The 26963-nt window shown below is 38.7% G+C and overlaps 1 protein-coding gene across 3 annotated transcripts in view; it reads right to left on the reverse strand.

The window, feature by feature from the left end:
* The window catches only part of LOC105493656 (nuclear protein, coactivator of histone transcription), an 85374-nt gene that overhangs the window by 14426 nt on the left and 43985 nt on the right, over positions 1-26963 (reverse strand). For 2 of the 3 annotated variants that reach the window (XM_071075537.1, XM_011761495.3), the window contains exons 13-18: positions 23858-25513; positions 21576-21691; positions 21392-21500; positions 13501-13561; positions 12261-13416; positions 732-10161 (exon numbers count right to left, since the gene is read on the reverse strand). In XM_071075537.1, the coding sequence (XP_070931638.1) occupies positions 10084-10161; positions 12261-13416; positions 13501-13561; positions 21392-21500; positions 21576-21691; positions 23858-25513 (3176 nt within the window). In that variant the 3' untranslated portion in view covers positions 732-10083. The remainder of the gene's footprint in view (positions 1-731; positions 10162-12260; positions 13417-13500; positions 13562-21391; positions 21501-21575; positions 21692-23857; positions 25514-26963) is intronic. The other variant, XM_011761496.3, reaches the window with a different exon arrangement.

Below are 26963 nucleotides of genomic sequence, written 5' to 3' on the forward strand. Positions count from 1 at the left end.
TTTTTAAGTCCTAAGGGGGAAGATTTTAAAGAGAGTATTTCTTTTTTTTTTTCTTTTTTGAGACAGAGTTTCGCTCTGTAGCTCAGGCTGGAATGCAGTGGCACGATCTTGGCTCACTGCAACCTCCATTCCCCGGGTTCAAGTGATTCTCGTGCCTGAGCCTCCTGAGTATACAGGCATACACCACCACACCTAGCTAATTTTTGTATTTTCAATAGAGACAAGAATTTTGCCACGTAGGCCAGGCTGGTCTTGAACTCCTGACTTCAGGTGATCCTTCTGCCTTGGCCTCCCAAACTGCTGGGATTACAGGCATGAGCCACCACGCCCGGCCCTATAGAGCGTATTTTATTGGCAAAATTAATTAGCAGAAAATCATACTAAGACATTCTGGAGAAAATGTATTAAATTCCTCTAATATCTAGTTAGAAAAATAGGTAGCCGTAGTTCTTATTTCTATTACATTCAATCCAAGAAAGCAAGTGACAGAACATCTAACTGTTTTTAATGAAACAAAATAAGATACTAAAAGGTGTGTCTCAAACACGGAAGAGTTTAGAAAATAAAGTACTCTGATGTTTCCTCCAAAAATGACAAAGGTTTAGGCAAGCCCATGGAATGAAGAATTAAGAATTCAGTTAGGTGAAAGTTTTTCATTTTTTAAATGACTGCTTAAGGACTGGCTGGGGAAGAAGGCGAGGTAGTGGTTGAAGGAAATAAAAATATTTTACCTCAAATTATATTTATTTGACATATTTTGAGATGGCTGTCAGAGGCCCAGCAAACAGAAGTGGTGCTGCAAAGCTTTCTTTTGTGGAAGAAATTTGCATCTATGGAGAATCTCCATTAATGCAGCCAGGACTTCCCTTGTCTGGAATCTAGAAAAGGGTAAATGAGAGCCTGTCTGACACCTTTAAAGGTCTTAAACATTTAACATCCATTCTCTGAGAAAGCTACTAACAAGACCACCTTTCCTAGTCAGGTCCCCTTTCCCTCCCCTTAAGCTGTCTTGCCACTAAAACCTGATTTACCAAAAGAACATGTTTTTGGCCATGCTGGGAGCTCACATTACTTCTGTAACCTGAAGATGGTATAAAGTTCCTACACCCAGCCAGCCACAGTGACTCATTTCTGTAATCCCGGCACTTTTGAGAGGCTGAGATGGGCGGATCACCTGAGGTAAGAAGTTCGACAGCAGTCTGGCCAACATGGTGAAACCCCGTCTCTACTACAAAAACAAAAATTAGCCGGTCGTGGTGGCGCATGCCTGTAGTCCCAGCAACTCGGGAGGCTGAGGTAGAAGAATCGCTTCAACCAAGGAGGCGGAGGTTGCAGTGAGCCAAGATCACACCATTGCACTCCAGCCTGGGCGACAGAGCAAGACTTCATCTCAAAAAAAAAAAAAAAAGAAAAGTTTCTACACCCCATTGGGGGCGGGGTCAAGTCTTTGAAGGCCCCCATGTATACACATTAAATAAATGTATATTCCTTTTCTCCAATTAATCTGCCTTTTGCAAACAATTTTATTTTCCAGCGAAACTTCAGAGGGTCAAGGGGGATCTTCAAGGTTATAGTGAAATTATCTTGCCACTGTACTCCAGCCTGGGGAACAGAGGGAGACCTTGTCTCTTAAACAAAGAAAAGAAATACCATTTACTTTCTGGTTCTCTATGTTTTCTCTCTTCCTTTCCATTTTTTCCCCAGAATTGTCAAGAGCACTTTTCAAATGTTTTCCAGATCACTGACCTTTGGAGGCACTGCTTACCTTCAGTGAAGTATTCTAAAACGTGTTAAGTTTCCTTTTTTCCTTGTATTTTCCTTTTTTTCTCGTATTTTACCTAGCTCCTGGTTCCCCTTGGTTCACATGGTGAAATATCGGTAACGTGTATCTTTATCTGCTAAATAAAGGTAAATGCCAGTAGGACAAGTTCTGAGACTGCCCTCACAGGACTTATAAGAATTGCATGCTGTGTCCTGGACAGAAATATAGTTATAACTAGGCAATAAACAGGCTGTACCTTGGCCCACTTCCTAAAGCCTCAGGGAGACAGATCTGAAGTTTCCTCTAGTCTCCTCATTCGGTGGCCCTGCAATTAAACATCTTTCTTTGCTGCAGCCCAGGGTCTTGCACACTGACTTGTCACGCACAATGGGCAATGGACTGTTACTGTTACAGTTCCACATCTTAAGTTACTGTAAGACAAAAGCTTAAAAATCCAATTATAAAGTAAAAAGAGGCTGGGCGTGGTGGCTCACGCCTGTAATCCCAGCACTTTGGGAGGTCGAGGTGGGTGGATCACCTGAGGTCAGGAGTTTGAAGACCAGCCTGGCAAACATGGAGAAACCCCATCTCTACTAAAAATACAAAATTAGCCAGGCGTGGTGGCACATACCTGTAATCCCAGCTACATGGGAGGCTGAGGCAGGAGAATCGTTTGGGCCAGGGAAGTGGAGGTTGCAGTGAGCTGAGATCACGCCACTGCACTCCAGCCTGGGCAACAAGAGCGAAACTCTGTCTCAAAAACAAACAAACAAACAAAAAGGTAAAAAGGGTTGGCATGTATCATAAATTATGAGAAGGCAGAAACTGTTAAAATCGGGAAAGAATTACTTTTTATGATGGCTATAGACCATGCAGAAAACAAAGCCAAAGCTATGATCAAGATAATAATGTTTCATGGATTAAACATTTGTGAAAAAAGTATGAAAGACAGGATTCAAATAGTATAAGACTGAATAAATAATCAAATTTTACCTTTATAAACAATACCTATTTCTCTTTTTCAAAACTTTTTTTTTGAGATTGGGTCTCGCTCCGTTGCCCAGGTTGTAGTGCAGTGGCATGGTCTCATCTCACTGCAGCCTTGACTTCCTGGGCTCAAGTGATACACCCACCTCAGCCTCCCTGGTAGCTAGGACCACAGATGCGCACTACCACGCCCAGCTAATTTTTTATAGAGATGTGGTTTCATCATGTTGCCTAGGCTGGTCTTGAACTCCTGGGTTCAAGTGATCTGCTTGCCTTGGCCTCCCAAAGTGCTGGGATTACAGGTGTGAGCCACCATGCTCAGCCAAGAATACCTGTTTCTAAGCACCCATGCAACATTTATAAAACCTGCAACTTACCCTGACCACAATAAAAAAAATTTTAGGCAAAAAAGAGCCTGGTATCATTTATTACATTATTAACAAATAATTATGTATGAATATTAAAGTACTTACCCCATCTTCCAAATTTTGCTGAAAGCTGAAATCAGAGGCAAATTCAAGCCTTAAATGCTTACATGGTTTAAGGGGGGAAAAAAATCAGATAACTGTTTATTCAATTTAAGTTAAATAAACATGCAAAAAGGACCCTGAGAAAGTAGGAAGCACAAAGAATAAAGTAGACTCCTATATAACTGTTGAATCTAAGAAGTGTTTTTGACAGAAAAAAAGAAATCGCATCTAATTTAAAAGAGAACAAAAGCAAAATTTAGAAAAAAATGTGATATTTGACTCAGGAAAAAAAAGCTCAAAGCCTCAATAGATAATAAATCAGCTAGGAAGAAATTTAGGAGAAAAAAAAAAAAATGGAAAACTGTTTAAGCAAAAGCCTCCAGGCCTAGATAATTTAGTAGTGATTTAGTCTCAAGGAACAGTTATTTCCCATTCTAAATAAACTGTTGCAGAAAAAAGAAATAAAAAACAGCATCAGCTATAATAGCAACTAGTTCTTAAAGTGATTATTATGTTCCAGGCATTAATCTAAGTGTTTTTACATATATGTAAAATTTAAACTTCGTATTTTAGCACTGGTACTATTTATTATCCCCAATATTCAAATAAACTAGAAAAAGAAGGAAAGGTTTAAAATTCATTTTAAAAACTGGCATAAGTTTGAAACCAATCTCATTAAAAGTAAACTTTTCACTGGGTGTGTTGGTGTGCACCTGTAGTCCCAGCTACTCAGGAAGTTGAGGCAGGAGGATCCTTTGAGCCCAGTAGTTCAAGGCTATAGTGGGCTATGACTGTGCCCATGAACAGCCACTGCACTCTAGCCGGGCAATATAGCAAGACCTTGTCTCAAAAACAAAAACCAAAAACATTTAAATAAAATGTTCACAAAACAAATTTACTTAAAATAATCACTAATATAAAAATAAATTCATGAGTTCAATGAAAATATTTTAATTGATGCTTAAACATGGCAATTAAGTTGAACAGGTACTTCTGACGTAAAATTCTACAAACAAAAGCAAACATACTTAACAAAAGCAAACATACTTAACATTGCCATTAAAATGAGGAACAAGACCATGAAGCAGACTTTGATCATTATTAGTTGCACTGGAAGTGCAAATATCAGTGTAGTAAAAATAAATAAAATTGGAAAATAATTATTTAGATAATACTTCGTAAATTAAAAAGTAGCACTGGTAAATCCATTAGTACTAACAGACTTCACTCAGTATAGAAAATAAATAGCAATTAAAATATAAAAGATTTTGGGCCTGGCATGGTGGCTCACGCCTGTAATCCCAGCACCTGGGGAGGCTGAGGTGGGTGGATCACCTGAGGTCAGGAGTTCAAGACCAGCCTGGACAACATGGTGAAACCCTGTCTCTACTAAAAATACAAAAATTAACTGAGTGTGGTGGAGCACAACTGTAATCCCAGCTACTTGGGAGGCTCAGGAAGGAGAATTGCTTGAACTTGGGAGGTGGAGGTTACAGTCACCAGAGATCACACCGATGCCCTCCAGCCTGGGCGACAGAGTGAGACTGTGTCTCAAAAAAAAAAAAAAAAAAAGATTTCCTACAGTAATTAAGACAGTGTGTTATTAGCACATCTTAAAGCAGACCAATGGAACAGAATACGGTCCAGAAACAAACCTACACATTTCCCAGCTTATGAGAAAAGTGTGCAATGTAGTTGGCAAAGGATAATCTTTGGTAATAAATAGTGTGGGTTAATTGTACATCAATGTGGAAAATCAATTCCAGATAGATGGTCAAATCAAAATGAAATAGGTTGAACCATAAAGCTTTTAGAAGAATAACAAGGGAAAATACTCAGATACCTAATATCCATCCGAAAAAGGACCTGTATCCAGAATACAGAAAGAACAACTAAAAATCAGTAAGAAAAAGGCAGACAACCCAATACTAAAATGAGCAAAAACCTTGTACTGTCCACAAAAGATGCCCAAATAGTATTTGAAAAGGTGTTCAACTTCATTAAAAAAAAATAAAACCTCAAAAAACCAACACCAAATTAAAACTACAACACATACCAATACACACCGCTAAAATGAAAATATCTAACATTGGAAATAACACGGAGTATCGAGAACTTACTATACTGTGAGTATAGCATAAATTGTTATAACCATTATGGAAAATGAAAAAATCTGAATGTCTGAATATATGCAGCTGTGTTCCAGCAACCCTATTCCTAAGTATCTATCCAACTGAGAAGTGTAATGCATTCACAAAAAAATGTGCAAGAACATTCACAGCAGTCTGTTCATAATAAACTTTTTCCATCTATAAAATGGATTAACCGTAATATAATACAATGAATATATACACAGCATTGAGGATGACTGAGCTGAATTATACAAAACATGAGTGTTTCTCACAGATTATATATTCCATGTATCCATTGATATCGTTAAGGAAAACAAAGCTAAATTAATCTCTGGTGCTAGAAGTCACAATAATGACTATTCTAGGGTACTGGTAATGTTCATAGTGATTATGTGGATGTATTTACTTAAAGAAAATTCACTGAAGGGCATGAATTTATAGTGGTGCACTTTTCTCTTTATATGACTCCATAAAAATTTTATATTAATAAAGCAGGACCATCCCTACATAACAGCAATAACCAGTTAAAACTATGAAAAGAAGAGCTTTCTAAAAATAGTAACAAACAAAAACACCCAGTTTAGCAAGACATTTCTGATAGGGGTAACTGTATAACACTTTGATACATACCATATGATCTTTACCCTTTGCTTCTTTATGAATTAGCTTATAACATTAATGTAGTTCAAATATTCCAATAAAAATTTTAATTTGAAATAATACAAGTAATTCTAAAGTTCATCAGGAAGCATAAAAGGGTGAGTACTTGAAAAAACAAAAACAGTAACAGTGGACACAAAAGTTATGATTTAATCAGTGGCACAGAATAGACTATACACATACCATATAGTGTGTATATGTGTGTATACATTTAATACAAGTCCAAAATCTTTGATCATACACCTTTGGGGTTAGCTGGGGTTCATAAACCAGAATACTCTGGATTTCTAAAAACTAAATGTATGTGCCATATGCCCCCCCAGTTGAGTCTGGAACAGCAGACTAATCAACATTACTATAAATGAGATAAAGACTGTTAAGTGGCCTCGTGTCATTTCAGGTCAGGTTTGCCACAGAATGAGTTCTGATGTTAAATCTAGGGGAAAAAAACTGGTTGCCAGAACCTTTTGGGTTTTAGAATTGTGAATAAGAGATTGTTAATCAGTGTAGGATAAGACAGACATCTTAAATAAATGAGCAGGGGAAAGGAAAGCTTATCTGAACAAACTGTGCAGTGGTTAAATTGTCAAGTGAACAAATTATCAAGCAGTTAAATATTTAGGGAAAAAATGTACATTGACCCTTTTTTCCTATCAGGTACCAAAACAAGTAACAAATAGATTAGGAGCTAACTCCTAATTTTACCAAATCAGGAAATACAAACCTAGAAACAGGTGATGATATAGTTGAATATGCCTCTGGAAATGGATAAGCATATGCTATGCAAAAAAATGACAATTTGCTGGTAGAAATGTAAATTGATGCAAGTTTAATAGCAGCATATGGCAAAATATACTGAGATCCTTAAAAAAAGGTACACTAACTTCTTGATTTGGTAATTCTACTCTCTAAAATTTCTAAGGAAATAGTTAACATAAACAAATGTTTATTTTTTTTATTTTTTTATTTTTTTGAGACGGAGTCTCGCTCTGTCGCCCAAGCTGGAGTGCAGTGGCCGGATCTCAGCTCACTGCAAGCTCCGCTGCCCGAGTTTACGCCATTCTCCTGCCTCAGCCTCCCGAGTAGCTGGGACTACAGGCGCCTGCCACCTTGCCCGGCTAGTTTTTTGTATTTTTTAGTAGAGACGGGGTTTCACCGTGTTAGCCAGGATGGTCTTGATCTCCTGACCTCGTGATCCGCCCGTCTCGGCCTCCCAAAGTGCTGGGATTACAGGCTTGAGCCACCGCGCCCGGCCTAACAAATGTTTATTTACAAAAATGCTCACTGCTGTTTTTGTTTGTAATAGCTGAAAAAAGGAAAAAGCGTTATATTATTGGAAGTAAAAGTAGCAGCTGGATGAGGTGGCTCACATGCCTGTAATTCCAACACTTGGGAGGCTGAGACAGGAGGGCTGCTTGAGTCCAAGAGTTTGAGATTAGCCTGGGCAACACAGTGAGACACCATCTCTCCGAAAGACAAAAAAACAAAAAACAAAAATACTGGGTACGATGGAATATGCTTGTAGTCCCAGCTACTCGGGAGGCTGAGGTAGGAGGATCACTTGAGCCTGGGAGGTCGAGGCTGCAGTGAGCCATGATTTTGCCACTGTACTTCAGCCTGGGCAACAGAGTGAGGCCCTCTCTCAAAAAACAAAAAGCATTAGGAAACTATATGTATCATGAATTCAACAATGTAGATACAAATTTACGAAAAAAGACAAAAGTATGACAAAATGGTAACATTTATAAAAAGAAAAAAACTACACAATGAGTCCATTGTTTAAAGGAAGCAGCAAAATAAATAATAATAAAGTCAAAACTTATGTAATTTCAGAAAGCTGGGCCTGAGCCTGAAAGATGACCAGAGAAAGGATGAATGCAGAATATATAGTAATATGCTTTTGAAATTACTCCTAATATTCATGACATGTAGCCTTTGCACGAATGCTGATGGATGCTTTTCTCATGTGCAATTTCAACATACTACAGTTCTAATAATATCCAGGGCTAAATCTGTAACAAGATTTTACTTAACAACACTTCTCAGATTTGGCATACACTGACTGCATTAACCTCTAAGTAATATCCAAACAATAGACTGGATCCTTACATGTAATTATAAAAACAGCTATGGCTATGGATTGTTGTAGTATACATCAACCCTGAAATGCAGCCACTGGGCATTTAAGTATTCAAATAGGTTACCAGGTACAATAGTATAATGAAGTCCAGGACCTGTGGACTTTTAAGGTAAAATGGGGATATGATCTTGCCTTTGAACATAAAAGCTCCAAATGCAAGTTATCTTTTGACTTTATTTAGCGGTTCCTGGTTAGTTAATTATGAATCTTGAAGAAACTCAACTTATTTTATTTGCATATGAATTTTCAGTACTTAGCATACCCAAGTATGAATTGAATAAGAAAATGTGATTTTCAGCATTGTACAAACTCCCAAAAAAGAGGAAGAATTGACTTGCAAAGGAATTTAATCAGTTTCTAAACAAGACTGCCAATGTAAAGTAATTCAAACTTTTGAAGTTAATGAAAATATTTATTCAAACCTAACTGTAGTACAATCTCAAGCTGAGTTAAATAAACATTAACTATATGATATTTAGTTCCTCAGGAATAGACCACTGCCACATCAAAAAATTTCTTACATTACAAGTTTTTGCAGTAAGGTTCAGCAATTAAGAAGACATGATTTCTACACTGAGAAATGTTGTGTTAAGGTTGGATGGATTTTTTTTAAGGCCCAGTACAAAAAAATGGTTGAGGAAAGTGACTCTTTAACAAAATATATACCTGTAGAAAAAAATCTCTAATATACTGACATTTAATTGAACGGAAAGTACTAAAGAGAACATACTTTAATATCTAGGCACAATTGGTCAGGTACTAATTATAAATTCTGTTCTCATTTAAAAGTTTAAACCAATTCGTCAACTTGACTGATGTGTGTGAGTCTAATACAGAGAAGGCACCTCTCTCATCTCTCACTCTCCTTAAGGACCTTTTGAGAGAAACTCTTTGTAACACTTTAAGGGACACAGACAATACACTGTATCTAAGTATAGATATAGTTATTTAACATACCCCATTGTAGGAGAAACTAAAATATAAAACTATGATTTCTCTTTTTACATCTTATGATGGACACAACACCAGAAGATAATCCTCCACATAAACTTTCACATAGAATACAAGATTTAAATTATATGTGCATTGGTCACTACAATGTAAAGAGTTCTATGAATTAGTGCAATTCTTTAAATCCCCAGCATTTAGGGGAAAAGTACATACCGAGAAATCTCTACTACAAACCAAACTTTTTATGGCTCAATAGTCTAACCACTTAAAGTACTGTAAAAATCTTAAAAGTTATAAATGAAAGATCAGAACATTCAATAAATGGTTTACAAAATTCTCTCTTTAAAACAGAGAACAGAGGGATCAGAAGAAATAGGTAAAGTGTAAAATTCCAGAAATATAATACTTACAGCAATTATAAGAAAGGGGTAGTATTCACTCTAGGAAAAAACTCATCAAACTATTGATTTCTAATTAGATATTTTGCTATCAGTTGAGGTGGTTATCATTTTGTAGTACTTAGTGGTTGTGTATTTAAATGTCTTGTTGAACAGTTACTGAAGGTAATTTATAAGAGTAAGCATCATTTTCCTCCAAAATAAGTGAGAAACTATTGCAGATAAGTTTTAGAATTAGGGATGATAAGAAGTCAAAAAACACATTAGGTTGATTTAACCTCTATTTCAACAAGATTTACACAGTATTTACATTACAATATGGAATTGTCAAAGCTATACAGTTTTGCAGATTGGCTTTACTTACATTTCTGCAAATGTTTTTCCCAAAATAAAAATAAACCAAGTAAGTCTATTTACAAACTAGGAAGCTGTTTTAGAAACAGCATGATTTAGATATAAAGTGAAATTTCAGTACAATCAAAGTGCAGGTCACGCTTTCAAATTCTGTCAATATCCCATTCCCTACACTCAGTTTAAGGGATACGAGTTTTGAACACCTACTGTTCTTATGTGCCCAGAATGTTTACTCATCATAATGCAATGATAATAAAAATTTGTCTACATCCATTCCTGCTGGAAATGAACTGGGAAGCTTCTTTTTCTGTTGAAAAAGAGAAAGAAAAAATAAACTCAAACAAGGCCAAAATGCTTTCTTAGTAAGTCACCTAAAACAGCGTATTGGGTTCTTTCACATACTACTGAAATTGTCAAACTTTTTTAGTCTAGTAGAATTTTACTTCTATAGAGAAGTAGAGACAAGTTTTATAAACCCAAAGTTAATTAAATATACTTCTATAGCACCTGAATGTTAGTTTACGGCAAAAGACATTATACAAATCCAGAGTATCTGAATGTTGAATGAGACAAGATAGAACATGCTTTCTATGTTAGGTGGTTATTACTGCTAAGAAAGCTTTACTAATAGATGTTTCGAGTAACAGGTACTACTTGTCAGTTCCAAAACTTAATATACATCAGATACTTTATGTATATACTACATTTAGACTTCACAGCCTAAGATAATCTGGTAATATCATGTCAAGTGATGAGGCTGAAACTCAGAGAGGCTACAGACTTAATCATGATCACAGGACCAAAAAACAGTAGATGCAGGATTCAAATCCAGACTTGTAGGGCAACAAAGCCTACATTATTTCCCTGATACCATACTTCCTCTATGATATTTTAAACACTTTCTATTCAATTCACTTACTAAATAGCTAACCAAATTGAAAATAAATGGATTTCATTTATCAATGCTATCCCTGCATTGCCTTCCTAGAGACAACCATGCTTAAAGAAGAAACATATGTAAGGCCAGGTGCAATGGCTCATGCCTGTAATCCCAGCACTTTGGGAGGCCAAGGCATGCAGATCACCTGAGCTCAGGACTTCAAGACCAGCCTGGGCAACATGGCAAAACCCTGACTCTATAAAAAAAATTAAAAGAATAGAAAAAATGTCCAGGCGTGGTGGCTTACGCCTGAATCCCAGCACCCTGAAAGGCCAAGGCGGGTGGATCACAAGGTCAGGAGTTCAAGACCAGCCTGGTCAACATGGTGAAACCCCATCTCTACTAAAAATACAAAAATTAGCCTGGTGTGGTGGCAGACACCTGTAATCCCAGCTACTCCGGGGGCTGAGGCAGGGAATTGCTTGAACTCAGGCGGAAGTTGCAGTGAGGCGAGATCGTGCCACTGTACTCCAGTGGGTAATAGCGCAAGACTCCATCTCAAAAAAAAAAAAAAAAAAAAAGGGAAAAAGTATTAGCCAGGCGCAGTGGCACATGCCTATAGCCCCAGCTACTTGGGAGGCTGAGGTAGGAGAATCGCTTGAGCCTGGGAGGTGGAGGCTGCAGTGAGCTGAGATCACACCATTGCACTCCAGCCTGGGTGACGGGAGTGAAACCCTGTCTCAAAATAAAGAAAAAAAAGAAAAACATAGGTAAATTTAATTTTTCCAGTGCTCTAATTTTTTTCTTTTTTTTGAGGAGTCTCGTTCTGTCACCCAGGCTGGAGCACAGTGGCGCGAACTTGGCTCACTGCAAGCTCTGCCTCCCAGGTTCACGCCATTCTCCTGCCTCAGCCTCCGGATTAGCTGGGACTACAGGTGCCTGCCACCATGCCTGGCTAATTTTTTGTATTTTTAATAGAGACGGGGTTTCACTGTGTTAGCCAGGATGGTCTCAATCTTCTGACCTTGTGATCCACCTGCCTCGGCCTCCCAAAGTGCTGGGATTACAGGCATGAGCCACCACGCCCAGCCATATGCTAACATTTTTAAGGGCCTATAGAAGAGATTACAAGATGTGGGGGGGGCGGGGAAAAACTGAAGATCTAAGAACGAAGTCCTTTATTACTTGGTAATTCCACACAAGTGTTTAATAGTGTTTCCCAATCTTTCATGACTATGTCATGCTCATGAAAAAACTTGAGTTCTACCAAGAAACAAAAACTATATTTTTTTTCCCCTGGAAAGATGTTTATAAACAAATGCCTCAGCAGTTGTTCTGAAAATGCTGTTTAACCTGGACACCCTGCGCATACCACATTAACACTGCTGGACGATGTACTTTGTCAATGAAATCTAAAAGCTGTCTTAGCCATAACATTCAGTTAAGTTGTGGCAAGAACTGCTGAATTCTCTAATTATTAAAGGGGAAAAAAAGTGTGGTTTGGAAATTAAAACTTTTAAACTTGCCTTAATTTTCTTCTTTTTCACTGGTACTGATGAATTTGTAAGATTTTTACTAGAAGTACGAGAGTTTCGCTCACGTTCATCTAATTCCTCAATTTTCCGCTTTTTTGTGGTGCTCCTTGAAGATGCTCTAAACTGTTGTGTGTTATCTTTCAGAGGAGTTGCTGAAGTAGTCCTAGAAATGGCTGCCCTGGAGAGAATCATTAATGTGTGGGCAGCCATATTTACACTGTTTTCACTGCCTGTTTCACTGGCAGGGCTGCAGGCAGGGAGGTCTGGGGTGACAGGAGGGACCATTACTTTTGATGTGCTACTGTCTTCACTGAAACGCCTACTAGAGGGGGCCTTGATAATATCTATAGGTTCTTCTTTATGTTTTTCCCCTGCCCCTGAGCCAGGTGTCCGGGGTACAGGTAAATCACTACTCTCAGCAAGCCTACTTACTGAGTTGTGCCTCTGTATATCCTGTAACATTTCTGTGGTAATCAAAGAACTGGTGGATTTAGTTTGTTCTTGTTTTAGATCCTTCACAGCTGTACCTACTGAAAGGACATTTTTATTGTTTGAAGATGCGCCTTGTTTTTTGGTCATTTCTTGCAGTGAAGCTATAGATTTCTCACTTCGCAAACCCCCATTTTGCTGCCCAACAGATAGTTTCGAATTTTCTGGATTTTTCTGCCTTTCTACATCGCTGCATAATTCATTCTCCTTATTAGCTGTTGCTTTATGGAAAGATTCAAGCACAATTTCTGTTGGTGACACCTTCTTTTCTGATTGAGTTTCTCTTATGGTGGTATGCCGGCTAATGGCAATTTCCGACTTAGATAAAATCTTAGGCAGAGGAGGCTTCTCTTTCTCTCTTTTGATAGCATTATTAGAAGGGGGTTTTAAGGTGGAGGATACATTGGGTGAGTCAAGATTAGGAAAAGAGACTGCATTCCTTTCTTTGTTTTGGGACACCATCTTATGATTTGGCCCCTGTGTATTTGCCACGGGAGCAGCAGTGCTGTCAAAACAGAGCACACGTCTGTGGCATGGTTTAGCAGCTGGAACTATACTCTCTTCTGGGAAGGGAACTGTGGTTTCTTCTGATTTCTTCCCAAGATCTGTGGCAATAGTCTTGTCAGAAACTTCAGTTCTAAAACAAAACAAAACAAAACTATTTCTAGCAGCATAAAGAAATCCTTTATGTTTTAAATCTGAGCACTCAAATAATCTATGATAGAAACTACTTTATACTCACCTTTGGGCATGACATCCAACTGAATGACCTGACGAATCCACCGAATTATTTACTTGTTTTCCTGAAATTATAAATGAACATTCCTGAGAAAAAGAATACACTCCTCTGAAAGAGGATGGAACAGATGACAATTATCACATATAATAAATGACAGCTAACGTGCAAATAGAACATGTTGACAAAGTAGCTTTTAAAAAGTAGTTTTGAAATAAGTACAAGATGGCTATTTCCCCACTGCTACAGAGGAAATCCAGATATGGAACAAATGACATGCGTCAACTTCAGGCAAACATTATGTTTGTCTGTCTGTTTTTTTTTTTGAGACAGAGTCATGCCCTGTCACCCAGACTGGAGTGCAGTGGCACGATCTCAGCTCACTGCAACCTCTGCCTCCCGGGTTCAAGCGATTCTCCTGCCTCCGCCTCCCAAGTAGCCGGGATTACAGGCGCCCACCACCACGCCCAGTTAATTTTTTGTGTTTTTAGTAGAGATGGGGTTTTGCCATGTTGGCCAGACTAGTTTCAAACTCCTGGCCTCAAGTGATCTGCTCATCTGGGCCTCCCAAATGGCTGGATTATAAGCGTGAACCACCACGCCTGGTTCAGGCAAATATTATAAATCCAGTCTTTGGATCTATAAATTACAATGCTCAATACAGCATATAATGTACTACTTACATCCAGGTAGTCACTTAAAGAAAACAACAGATTATATCTATTTTAAAATTCTGTCCAAGTACCTATCATGTTTACAAGCCTATGTCACTCAGAGCACATGCTCTGGAGTTTCAATAGCCATATTTTAATTTCCACAAGCTTCAGCGTTTATGTGTGAGAGCAGCAAGATATCAAAACTAAAAAGAAAAGCAAAGATGAGATTATGAAGAATCTTAGGTATTATGCAAAAGGTTTCAGAGGCAATCCTTTAAGAGATTTATTTATGTATTTATTTATTTTTGAAACAGAGTCTCTCTCTGTTGCCCAGGATGGAGTGCAATGGCATGATCTTGGCTCACTGCAACCTCCACCTCCTGGGTTCAAGCAATTCTAGTGCCTCAGTCTCACGAGTAGCTGGGATTACAGGTGCACACTGCCACGCCTGGCTAATTTTTGTATTTTTAGTAGAGAGGGGGTTTCACTATGTAGGCCAGGCTAGTCTCAAACTCCTGACCTCAGGTGATCTACCCTCTTCGGCTTCCCAAAGTGCTGGGATTACAGGAGTGAGCCACCATGCCCGGCCCCTTTAAGAGTGTTAAATAGTGAAGATGCATGAATAGGTTTATGTTTTTGGAAGATCAATCTGGCAATAATGTGGAAGATGGAATTGAGAAGACAGAAAACTGGAAATAGAAACTCTGTGTAGATGGTTATATTTCAGGTAAGAGATGATGAGGGTCTGAGAGACAATAATGGGCATTTGCATTACAAAAAGTAAAGGAAAAAAATAAATTGTGACATTAACCAAGGGGAAAAACACTAGGCAGAAGTCTTTGAGGAAGAGAGGTGAGAAATATGTAGAGTTTGAAGGCCCTGAGTTACACACAATTAGCAAGGGAGGAGAATAGTTTAGTTATGGCTCCAGAAGCCACTGCAGTATCAACAGTATAGGGAAAGCAAAGTAAGGTAAGAATGGAAAAGTTTCAATGCATAATGCAATATTAGGAGGCTACTGGTGACCTTTGTGTAGACAGTTTCAGTAAATACATGAGAAAAGACAATAATTTGAATGAAGAAATGGAAGATTAAGAGAGGTTAAGAGATTAAGATAAAAGGTCAGCAGGTGGGACAAACCTATGTTTATAGCTAGGGAGAGAAGCCCAACAGGAAAAGATGAAAGATATATAGAAGAATCTGGAGCACATGTAGACTGCATTAACCTTAGAAAGAATGAAAGACAGTTATTTAAGAAAGGATGATTTTGGAAGCAGAATAGGTATGTACTGAATGAAAGTGATGATCAGAAAGTGAAGTTTAATACTGGTTAAGATGGAAAATAAAACCAGGAGCTAAGAGCGAGGAGGAGCAGGACTAGATTTGAGATGTGCTGTGCAAGACTGGAATAGTTTGAAGGAGGAACAGAAGAGAAAGCAGACAGGCAGACATTTAAATTGATTGCTAAGTGGAAGGTGTGTGAGAAATGCATTTTTAAGTGGTAGGGAATGGTAGCACTTCTAAGGCAATACTAGGAAGCCCAGGTATAAAAGCTGAGATGGTTGGCTGGACAGATCAAGGGCTGTAGAGTAGCCAGTGCATATGTAGAAGAATGTGTATATGCAGGTTATCAAAAGTACTGGCAAAAGTAGCTGATGTGGTGGCTTCTGGGCTCTAGGCTGTTTTGTAAAGGAAGTGAATCCAGAAAGAAGATACAAGCTCAGGTGAAAGGTGAAGATTTAAGTAAGAAAAGCTATCACTGGTTGAAGAGGAATTCAATAGGTATATGGAAACGAGTGTGTTTTGAGACACATCACTGGCCTTTAAAAATCTTGTAAGTCTAACAAAAAGGTGAAAAATTTAAGATGTGGCTATGGGAGAGGTTGGTTGAAGCAAAAATAAGTCTTAGGAGTGGAAAGGCACGGGCTGGGCGCAGTGGCTCATGCCTGTAATCCCAGCACTTTGGGAGACAGAGGAAGGCAGATCACCTGAGGTCAGGAGTTCGAGACCAGCCTGGCCAACATGGAGAAACCCCATCTCTACTAAAAATACAAAAACTAGCTGGGCATGGTGGTGAGTGCCAGTAGCCTCAGCTACTCAGGAGGCTGAGGCAGAAGAACTGCTTGAACCCAGGAGGTGGAGGTTGCAGTGAGCCGAGATTGTGCCACTGCATTCCAGCCTGGGCGACAAGAGCAAGACTCCACCTCAAAAATAAACAAATAAATAATAAAGTAAATAAGGAGCGGAAAGGATAAAAAACCTCTGAGGGTTAGGGTGGTGAGTAGATTTACAACATGGGCATTTTGTCATTCATGATGATGAAAAAATGTAGGGAGAAAAGTCTGAGAACCAGGTAGCATAGTCATCAAGGTTCTGAGTAAAAATCTGCTGTTATTTTGTGCATGGTGTCTTTTGTTAAACAGAAACTTTAAATTCTGGAGTAGTTCACTCTATCAATTTTTTCCATTTATAAGTTATGTATTTCTCATTTTAAAATTTTATTTGAGACGGGTCTCACTATGTGTTGCCCAGGCTGGTCTCAAACTCCTGGGCTCACGATCCTCCTGCCTCAGCCTCTCAATGGCTAGGACTGCAGATACGTGCCACCGCACCCAGTTTCTTTTCTTTTCTTCTATTAATATACACATGCACATATTTATATATATATATTAGTTGTTGTTGTGACAGGGTCTTGCTCTATTGCCTAGGCTGGAGTGCAGTGGCATGAGGACAGCTCACTGCACTCTCAAATTCCTGGGCTCAAGTGATCCTCCAACCTCAGCGTCTCAAGTAGCTGAGACTACAAGTTCACGCCACCACACCTGGCTAATTTTTTTTTCTTCTTTTGAGGTGTAGTCTCACTCTGTCGCCCAGGCTGGAGTGCAGTGGCACGATCTCAGCTCACTGCAAGCTCCACCTCCTGGGTTCACGCCACTCTCCTGCCCCAGCCTCCTGAGTAGCTGGGACTACAGGTGCCCACCACCATGCCCGGCTAATTTTTTGTATTTTTAGTAGAGATGTGGTTTCACCGTGTCAGCCAGGATGGTCTCGATCTCCTGACCTCGTGATCCGCCTGCCTCGGCCTCCCAAAGTGCTGGGATTACAGGCGTGAGCCACCGCGCCCGGTCCACACTTGGCTAATTAAAAAAAAAAAAATTTCTGTAAAGACAGAGTCTCATTTTGTTGCATAGGCTGGTCCCAAACTCCTGGACTTAAGTGATCCACCTGTCTTGGCCTCTCAAAGTGCTGGAATTAACAGGAGTGAGCCATTATGCCTGAAGTCTTCTCATTTTAAAAAAAGAAATCCCAGGCCAGGAGCGGTGGCTCATGCCTGTAATCCCAGCACTTTGGGAGGCCAAGGTTGGGGGATCAAGAGGTCAGGAGTTCAAGACCAGCCTGGCCAAGATAGTGAAACCTTTCCATCTCTACTGAAGATACAAAAATTAGCTGAGTGTAGTGGCATGCGCCTGTAATCCCAGCTACTCAGGAGGCTGAGACAGGAGAATTGCTTGAACCTGGGAGGCGAAGGTAGCAGTGAGCCAAGATCATGCCACTGCATTCTAGCCTGGGTGACAGAGCAAGACTCCCATCTCAAGAAAAAAAAAAAAAAAAAGAAAGAAATCCTTTATCCCAATGTCATAAAAATATTCTCTCATACATTCTTCTATTATTTAATTGTTTGACTTTTTACTTTTAGGTCTTTAATCATCTTGGACTTCATCTTTGTATGAGGAAGGGATCTACTTTCTTCTCTATATATTATATATTTAATGATCAATACATTTCATGTATTATACCATCCATCTTGCTCTGACTTCTGATGTTAACATTACCATGTACAAGGTCTCTTTCTAAATTATCTTGTTCCATTTGTCTTTTTCTTTTAATTACTGTGGCTTTGCAACATTTTATTATTTGGTAGAATGAGTCTGTCCTCTGCTCTTCTATCTTGGCTAGTCATGGACTTTTATTCTTTCTCATAGATTTTATAGTTTTTCCCACCTCCCAAAATATTCTACTGGGATTTTAAAGGAAAATTATATTGAATTTTTGATTCAACTTGGAAGAACTGCAATCTTTACACTGTTAAATTTTCAAACCTATGAACATGGTTCTCTTCTATTTACATATCCTTTATGAAAAATTTCAAATATTCCCCATTTCTAACATTTTTGGTTAGGTTACTTCCTTTATACTTTATCATTTTTGTGGTCATTATAAACAGTATCTTATTTTCTATTACATTTAATAGGTGTTTATTGCTGGCAACTAAAAACACAATTTTAATAAATTAATCATACCTGGCAACCTTACTGAATTATTAGTTCTATTAATTTTTCTATTAACTCCCTGTGGCTTTATTGCATAAAAATCACTTCATTTGCCATAACAGTTTAATTCCCTCTCTTCAAATCTTTACACCTATCTCTTTTCTTTTCTAAGACAGGGTCTCACTGTTGCCCAGACTGGAGTGTAGTGGCACGATCATGGCTCATTTAGAGCCTCAACCTCCTGGACTTAAGCAATCCTTCTGCCTCACCCTCCCGAATAGTTGGGACTACTATCTGCCACCACAGCTGGCTACTTTTAAAAAAATTATTTTCTAGAGACATGGTCTCACTATATTGCCCAGGCTGGTCTCAAACTCCTAGACTCAAGCAATCCTCCTGCCTCGGCCTTCCAAGGTGCGGGATTATGGGGATAAGCCACAAGGCCCAGTTCCATTTTCTTACTGTACTGTCTGGAACCACATATGTATGGGACCTTGTTTATGGTGGAAGTATAATCAGATGTCTGGGGGAAAAGATTGATTACTTAATAATTAATTTACTGGTGTTGGAAACACTGGCCTATTACATACAGGATGGGAATCAGTATCCTTGTGTTAGTCACAGCTTTAAAGGGAACCCATGATGTTTACTATAGATAGCCTTTAAGAGCTTTTATCATAACTGGATGCTTAACTTCACCAATGTTTTTTTCTGGTATTAACTTTGTAAGGGATAAAAACAAGTGTCAGACTGTGAAGACATCTGTGATATGTTACTAATAAAAGTATAACACCTCGACAGGAAATTTAATAGAGAAGTAGGAAAAGGATATGAATAAGCAATTCACAGAAGGGAAAATATTATTTATAGTTATAAGAGAGGATTCCAAATTTTATTAGTAACGAGAATAGAGCAAAAGAATGATATGAGATACTACCATTTTACATCCATCAAGTGGCAAAAGTTAAAAATATCACATGGTATCAAATATTGGTAGTGTTGTGAGGGAAGCAGGGAAAATAATGGTAGAAGTATAAACTTTCTTCTCTATGAATATCCAGTGTATCCAAATATTTCTGGGAATAAGCCCCCAAAGAAACTCTCATATGGGTTCACACAGAGGCATTTACAAAGGTGTTCCTCCTATCATTGCATGTCAGATCAAAAACCTTGAAAACATCTGAGAAGTCCACTGATAGGAGATACATAAAATACATTTATGTGATAGCTATCAAATGGCCATTAAAAGGAATGAACTAGTTATGAGAAAGAACATAGAGATCATATAGAGTAGCTATAACATGACATAAGTCTAAGAGGGTGCCTCAATAAGTCAAAATGCAACTTAAGCCTACATCAATAGATGTATACTGTTTAGCTTAAGGAAAGGCTGATTTGATGATAGCATTTAGTGAGTTCTCTGTATAATGAGCGCATTTGAGACACACTACTGAGAAGAAATACAATGTAATGTGTTAAGTGCTATAGCATAGGTATCAATAAGAATTAAAGAAAAAAATAAAACCGGAATATCCACCTTAGCCACCGCTGGTTAAAAACGCTTCCTAGGAGGCCGGGCGCGGTGGCTCAAGCCTGTAATCCCAGCACTTTGGGAGGCCGAGACGGGCGGATCACGAGGTCAGGAGATCGAGACCATCCTGGCTAACACAATGAAACCCCGTCTCCACTAAAAATACAAAAAAATTAGCCGGGCGTGGTGGCGGCGCCTGTAGTCCCAGCTACTCGGGAGGCTGAGGCAGGAGAATGGCGGGAACCCGGGAGGCGGAGCTTGCAGTGAGCCGAGATCGTGCCACTGCACTCCAGCCTGGGCGGCAGAGCGAGACTCCGCTTCAAAAAAAAAAAAAAACAAAAAACAACAACAAAAAAAAAACAAACGCTTCCTAGGATAAAGTCACATTTAAGTTAAGTTTGAAGGATAAGTAAGAACCAGATTGAGGGTAAGAGCTGGGTAAGAAGGGGGAATTCTAGGTAGAAGAGATAGCATTGGTAAAGGTAGAGGGACAAGAAAGATCACCAAGTATAAGGTAAGCAGCAACTATAGTCTGTACAAAGGGTCCATGCTGAGAAGTGGTAAGAGATGAGAATGGAGAGGTTGAAGTGACTAGATGACAAATGTATGCATATATGTCACCCTGAGAAATTTCAATTTTATCCTGTGGGCAAAGGGGAGTTGCTGAAAGTTTTTAGGCAGGGAAGCAACATATTCAGATTTGTATTTTAGGGGAAAAAAAAGTCACTCAGCCAGCAGACATAAGGTGAACCGAAACAACAAAGACTAAAAGGGAGACTACAAGACACTATTGATACAACTTAGATGAAAAATGACAAATACTTGAACTAAGAAGGAGAGGAAAAATGTGTTTTAAGAGTGACTACCAGGTTTTTCAAATAAGTAAACAGATGGTTGGGACAATGGCTAAAACAGGAAACACAGGAAGGTAATTTGCAAACTTTAAAGCCTTGCTTCAAGTGTGGTCCAGTACCAGTAGCACTGGCATTGCTTAGAAGCTGTTAGAAACGAGGAATTTCAGGCGCTGTACCAGTCCTATTAATTCAGTACCTGCATTTAACAAAATCCCCAAGTAGTTCAAATACACTCTAAAATACAAGAAGAACTGCTCTAAAGTCTCAAACAATTATATGAGGCATTCACTAAACACTTGAAAGTTGTTGGGAAAAATAGGGATTATACTTAACTTAGGGAAGCTGCAAAGAATAAACCAAGGACTACTGGGCAAAACCTAACAGATTCAACAAACGAAACAATTTTCTCAGAACCAAAGCTGTTCAGTAGACAGTTGGCTGCATTATGACATCTGTTACTAGCAAATGTAGGGTGATCACTTGTTGGTAAAACAGTTTAGGTATTCAAAAAGAAAACGTTTAGGTGTTGCTGCAAACAAATGAACATACAAACAAAGTTGACATTAATGAATTTAAAAATGGTACCTATACAAGGCTTGTTTCTTAGTCCCTGAGCCTTCTGAGATTTTGGAGGGACGGGGAATTGAGGGATACTTCTATTGCATACAGGTGCTGCCAAAGGCATATGAAGAACCTAGAAGAGAAAAAGTCATTAATTACACTAAGCTTGAAAAGCATCACCACACCATTTTCAGTTCATAAATCTTACCTGCCGAGGAGGAGTAGAAAAGTTATTTCCATTCTGTCCAACCACAGATACTGGGATCATCCCTACCATTCCCTGGAGTACAGGCTGGACTGGAGAGGCAATTATTATGGCAGATCCTAAAAAAACAGTTACTGTTAAAATAAGATTTCCTCTCAAATACTTTGGCACAAAACAAACAAATGTTTGGCACAAATTAATTACTGCTTTGAAATAAATTCTATCAACAATCCCTCTTCCTTACAATCCACTCTCCAAAAACAAAACAAAACAAAACAAAACAAAAAACAAAACTGAAACAGTTTTAGGAAAAACAGCAAGGCTAACAAATTAAGAAAAAGTCAATCCAAATATTAAGGTGGTCTTATGTTATTCAGTCAGTGAACCACGTTGATCAAGCATAAGACTCTACAGCCAAGACACATTACAATCATATCTGGATTCCTCTAGAAATACTGAAACTAGTTAGAAAATGAGTGGTGAATGTTTCAAGTCTGAACCTTAGGCCAGAAAATTAGAACCCCAACTGAATATTTATAGCCAGGACTATGCTCATAACCCCAACCTATTACATATCTCAATGGTATTGATCAAAAGTAAGGTAAGCACATAACTGGACAAAACTATGGAGGGAAAATTACAATGTCTATATGGTCCTTAGAAGTCAACAACATAGTTTGTGGCTACCGTAATTTAGTCCCATCCCATAAACAAACTTTTGCCTAATACATTACTGCCAGGTTGATCCCCTCATTTTCATGCAACCCACTATGGTCTATCTATGCTTGTACTGCTTCTCTTTATACCTTATAGATTTTGTAAGTTATAAAAACCTCCTTGCTTTAACTCCAAATCCTACCTTCATTCTTTAAGCTTTAGCTCAAGCCCCACATTCTCCACTAATTCCAACCTCTCCTTTATGTAATTTGTAACGGCACTTAAAACAGACCCATTAGGTTTAATACTAATTGTTGATATTTAATGAAATTTTATTGTATGTCTATAATGTAACAAAAAGGGAAAGGAGAGAAGCTTGGGAACCAACACATAAGGAAATGTAAATAAATGTGCCATAAGCGCTATCCCTGAAGAATATACAACAAAAAATTATCAATATGACAGGCATATCAATCACTAACTACATATAACACAGCAGGCAATAAATGCCACAAGAGCCCCTATGAATAAAGGATTTTTTTTTTTTTTTTTGAGACAGAGTCTTACTCTGTTGCCCAGGCTGAAGCGCAGTGGCTCGGTCTTGGCTCACTGCAATCTCTGCCTCCCAGCTTCAAGCGATTCTTCTGTCTCAGCCTCCCAAGTAGCTGGGATTACAGGTGCCCGCCACCATGCCCAGCTAATTTTTATATTTTTAGTAGATACGGGGTTTCACCATGTTGGCCAGGCTGGTCTCGAACTCCTGACCTCCGGTGATCTGCCCACCTCGGCCTCCCAAAGTGCTGGGATTACGGGCATGAGCCACTGTGCCCAGCCATAAACAAAGGATTTTAAAGACAGAGATCAATTCTAGAAGGTGAAAGGCAGTGAAAAATTAGGATTTTATAAAAGAAGAAATTCAAGTTTTGTTTTTTTTGAGACAGAGTCTCACTCTTGTTGCCCAGGCTGAAGTGCAATGGCATGATCTTGGCTCACTGAAACCTGTTTCCTGGGTTCACCTAGGTTCAAGAGATTCTCCTGCCTCAGCCTCCGAGTAGCTGGGATTAGAGGTGCCTGCCACCATGCCTGGCTCATTTTTTAGTATTTTTAGTAGAAATGGGGTTTTACCATGTTGGTGAGGCTGGTCTCAAACTCCTGACCTCAGGTGATCGCCCCACCTCGGCCTCCCAAAGTGCTGGGATTACAGGCGTGAGCCACCACACCAGGCCGAAATTCAAGTTTTTCTGGAAAGTTTCTCCAAATAGATAAGTTCCCTGAAGACCATGACTATAAGAGCTATTTTTAACAATTCCCCCACACCACTGGGTTTTATACAGCTATGTGATGAATTAGTCTGTCTTTTCTGTTTCTTGTAACTTATTAGCACATAGATTGAGAAGTATTTGTGAACAGAAAAAAGAAAAAAACCCACTAAAACCCACAGCTTACTAGATTAAGAAAAAAAAAAGTTTGAATTAGCTAGCATAAAGCAGCAGCATAATCACAAATTTCAGAATCTTTTCTCATACCATCTACCCATGAGTTATTACTTCCTAGTCAATAACAACACATACAAAAGAAATTAGATCCCAACCCAGAGAAACGAATTTCAACTATGTTATTAAAGTTACCTTGTGAAAAGTTTGGTGACACAGCTTGGTTGACAGCAAATACACTGTTTGACCTTGGTGGTGTCTGTAACTGAGGTGGCAGAGGTTGGGCAGTCATAGGTGCAGAATTTCCGGGCAACACCACTACATTAGACTGACTCACAGATGTTCCTAAGGCTGTTGGATCAGTCACACAGGTAGCTATCAGAATGTTATTTGAATTGCCAAAAGTTGTGCTTGTGGCCGGCATCAACTGTATATATCCTCCATCCTTGGAAACACACGGTGTAACATTAGCTGAAAAAGCAATGCCATCTTCATTCTGAGTGCTGTTTACTGCAGAGTCTTCAGATTTGAATGCTAAAAGACTCTGTTCCATTGAGGCTGAATCCCCTACTTCAGCATATACAACAGCACCTACAGTTTCTTCTGAAGACAGGCATTTAACTAATTCTGCATTTTTAGCAGGTGATTTAGTAGGAGAAGACAAGATTATAGTTGGCAGGTTTTCTCCATTAATACTAGAAACAGCACTGGTAAGTTCAGTATCTGAGGAAACAAATGGATCATCACTAATGATAACTTTGAGCGAGACGATATTTGATGCATCTATCTCTGCTGAGTTGTTGCTAGAAGGTTTATCATCAGTATTTTGGGACTCAGGGTGAGAATCTCCCACTGAAGAACACACAGATTCTGGAGGAAGAGAGTGACTGTTTTCTATAGGAGTGCCTTCTGGAGGCATCACTGCAACTTTCTCACAGTTATCATTTCCACCTAAAGACAGAAAAATAGTATTCTCTTCTTTTACAGAAGATGAAGGCTCTTGTGAATTCTCAGACTTGGATGGCTGAGCTTCATTTTCTGTATGATTTAACTCAGCAGATGTTGAATCATTAGATGGTTGTTTAGCAGAAGACAGCGAATCTCGAAGATGAATTTCTACTTGTTGTTCAGATACATTTAAATGTGAACTTTCAACAGACACAGGTAGTATTTCACTTTGAAGACAAGAATTATCTTGGCAGTTTGACAGCTGTGACATAACTGGTTCTAACACATTAATTTCTATTTTACTCTTGTGAATTTCACTAGAATCTGGTGACTTGGAACCATGAAAAGTAGTTTTAAGTTTTATTGTATCGTTAGAATTTTCACAAAATTGACTTTTTTTAGATGGCTTTCCAGTTAATGAAGTATCTTGGGATAAAAGTTGAGAACTTTTCCCAGAGAGAATTAAGTTTTCATTGTTAGCTTCACAACCAAGTGAAACAAATGAAGTTATTGGTATATCAGGCTGATCAGGCTGTAATTGAGATTCACTCGGTACATTTGAAGACAAAGAGTTCTTTTCAATCTCTATAGCCATTTCAGTTTCAGTGGTCATCTGATTGGTGTATAATTCAGCACAATGTGGATTACATGCAGCATTAGAATTCCCTCTTTGGTTAAAGTCATTCAAATTAGGCACGGACTCAAAGGTAATGTCAATGTCACATTTCTGTTCAGTGGGTACAGCTGTTTTAAAGGCCTTTTTCTGTACGCTGGCGCTTATTTGGGAAAAATTTTCCTGGTCTTCCTGTCTAAGCACATCATGGTTGTTGCTATTCTTCAAAGCATTTAATGGGTCGTCATTCTGATAGGATGTACAGAATGGGGGCTGACCAGACTGACCATCTGCAAAATATCAGGCAGGTAGACAGATAAGGTAAATATGTTCAGCTTCTATGGTAGTCATCTTTGCCATAAAACTTACTTTGCCAAGGAAATAACTTATCTTTGCATACCAGTAAGTGGAAGTCTATATGCTGTGCTTCCCATTAACTGAGTATCAAAAAATTTACAGGTACTCGCTAGTGACTGATGACTTTTTTACACAAGTGTCAATTTGTTTTCTAAGCTTCTTGGAAGACAGATGACACAAAGAAGGAAAAAGTAAAGAGGTTTAAAAAAATCTAGTATTTCAATAGGTAAAAAACATACTGGCTCCAAACATGAAATTTTGAGACACTTAACTTTTCAACTTCTAAACATTTCTTCTGACCTTAATTTATCTACTGCCTTGGCCTCCCAAAGTGTTGGGATCACAGGCATGAGCCACCACACCTGACTTATCTGACATATTCTTAAAGGTGAGATGGGGCCAAGTATATTTTGCATGATTGACACTCGATCTCATTGTGTACTCTTTAACATTAAACACATATTTACTGAAGACCAACCATATTTGTTACTGGGATACAAAGATGAATGATCCAATCTCTAATCTTGGAGAGGTTAGTCAAGGAACCAACTATAGAACAGAAAGTCATATAACAAAGCATGGTAAAAACTGTAACAGCATAGCAACAAAACGCACCACGAGAAAGCATTATAAAGGAGGCACTGTATGAGAAGATCTTAAAAAATAAAGAGAGTATGACATGAGTAAGAGGAAAGAGTATTTCCTTTTTTTCTTTTGAGACAGTCTCGCTCTGTCGCCCAGGCCGGAGTGCAGTGGTACCATTCTCAGCTCACTGCAGCCTCTGCCTCTCGGGTTCATGTGATTCTCCTGCCTCAGCCTCTTGAGTAGCTGGGATCACAGGCGCACGCCACTACACCTGGCTAATTTTTATATTTTTAGTAGAGACGGGGTTTCACCATGTTGGCTAGGCTGGTCCTGAACTCCTGACCTCAAGTAATCTGTCCTTCTTGGCCTCCCAAAGTGCTGGGATTACGGGCATGAGCCACCGTGCCCGGCCTGGAAAAAGTGTTTCAGAAAACAATACAGCATTCACAATTTAGGACAGAAAACATTAACTTGAATCAGTATGAAAAATATTTTTTAAAAAACCAGAAAATTTATGTCAACTAGCATATACAGCAGTCTCCCATTATCTGCAGTTTTGCTTCGTGTGGTTTCAGTTACCTACAGTCAACCACAGTCTAAAAATAGGTGAGTATAGTACAATAAGATATTGAGGAAGACTACATTCACATAACTTTTATTACAATATACTGTTATAACTGTTCCATTTTATTAGTTATTGTTAATTTCTTGCTGTGCCTAATTTTAAATTAAACTTTACCATAGGTATGCCTGAATCGGAAAAAACAGAAAATACTGGTAAGTTTTGGTACCACCCAA

Source organism: Macaca nemestrina, chromosome 12 (genome assembly GCF_043159975.1).
Source record: "Macaca nemestrina isolate mMacNem1 chromosome 12, mMacNem.hap1, whole genome shotgun sequence".
NCBI lineage: Eukaryota > Metazoa > Chordata > Mammalia > Primates > Cercopithecidae > Macaca > Macaca nemestrina.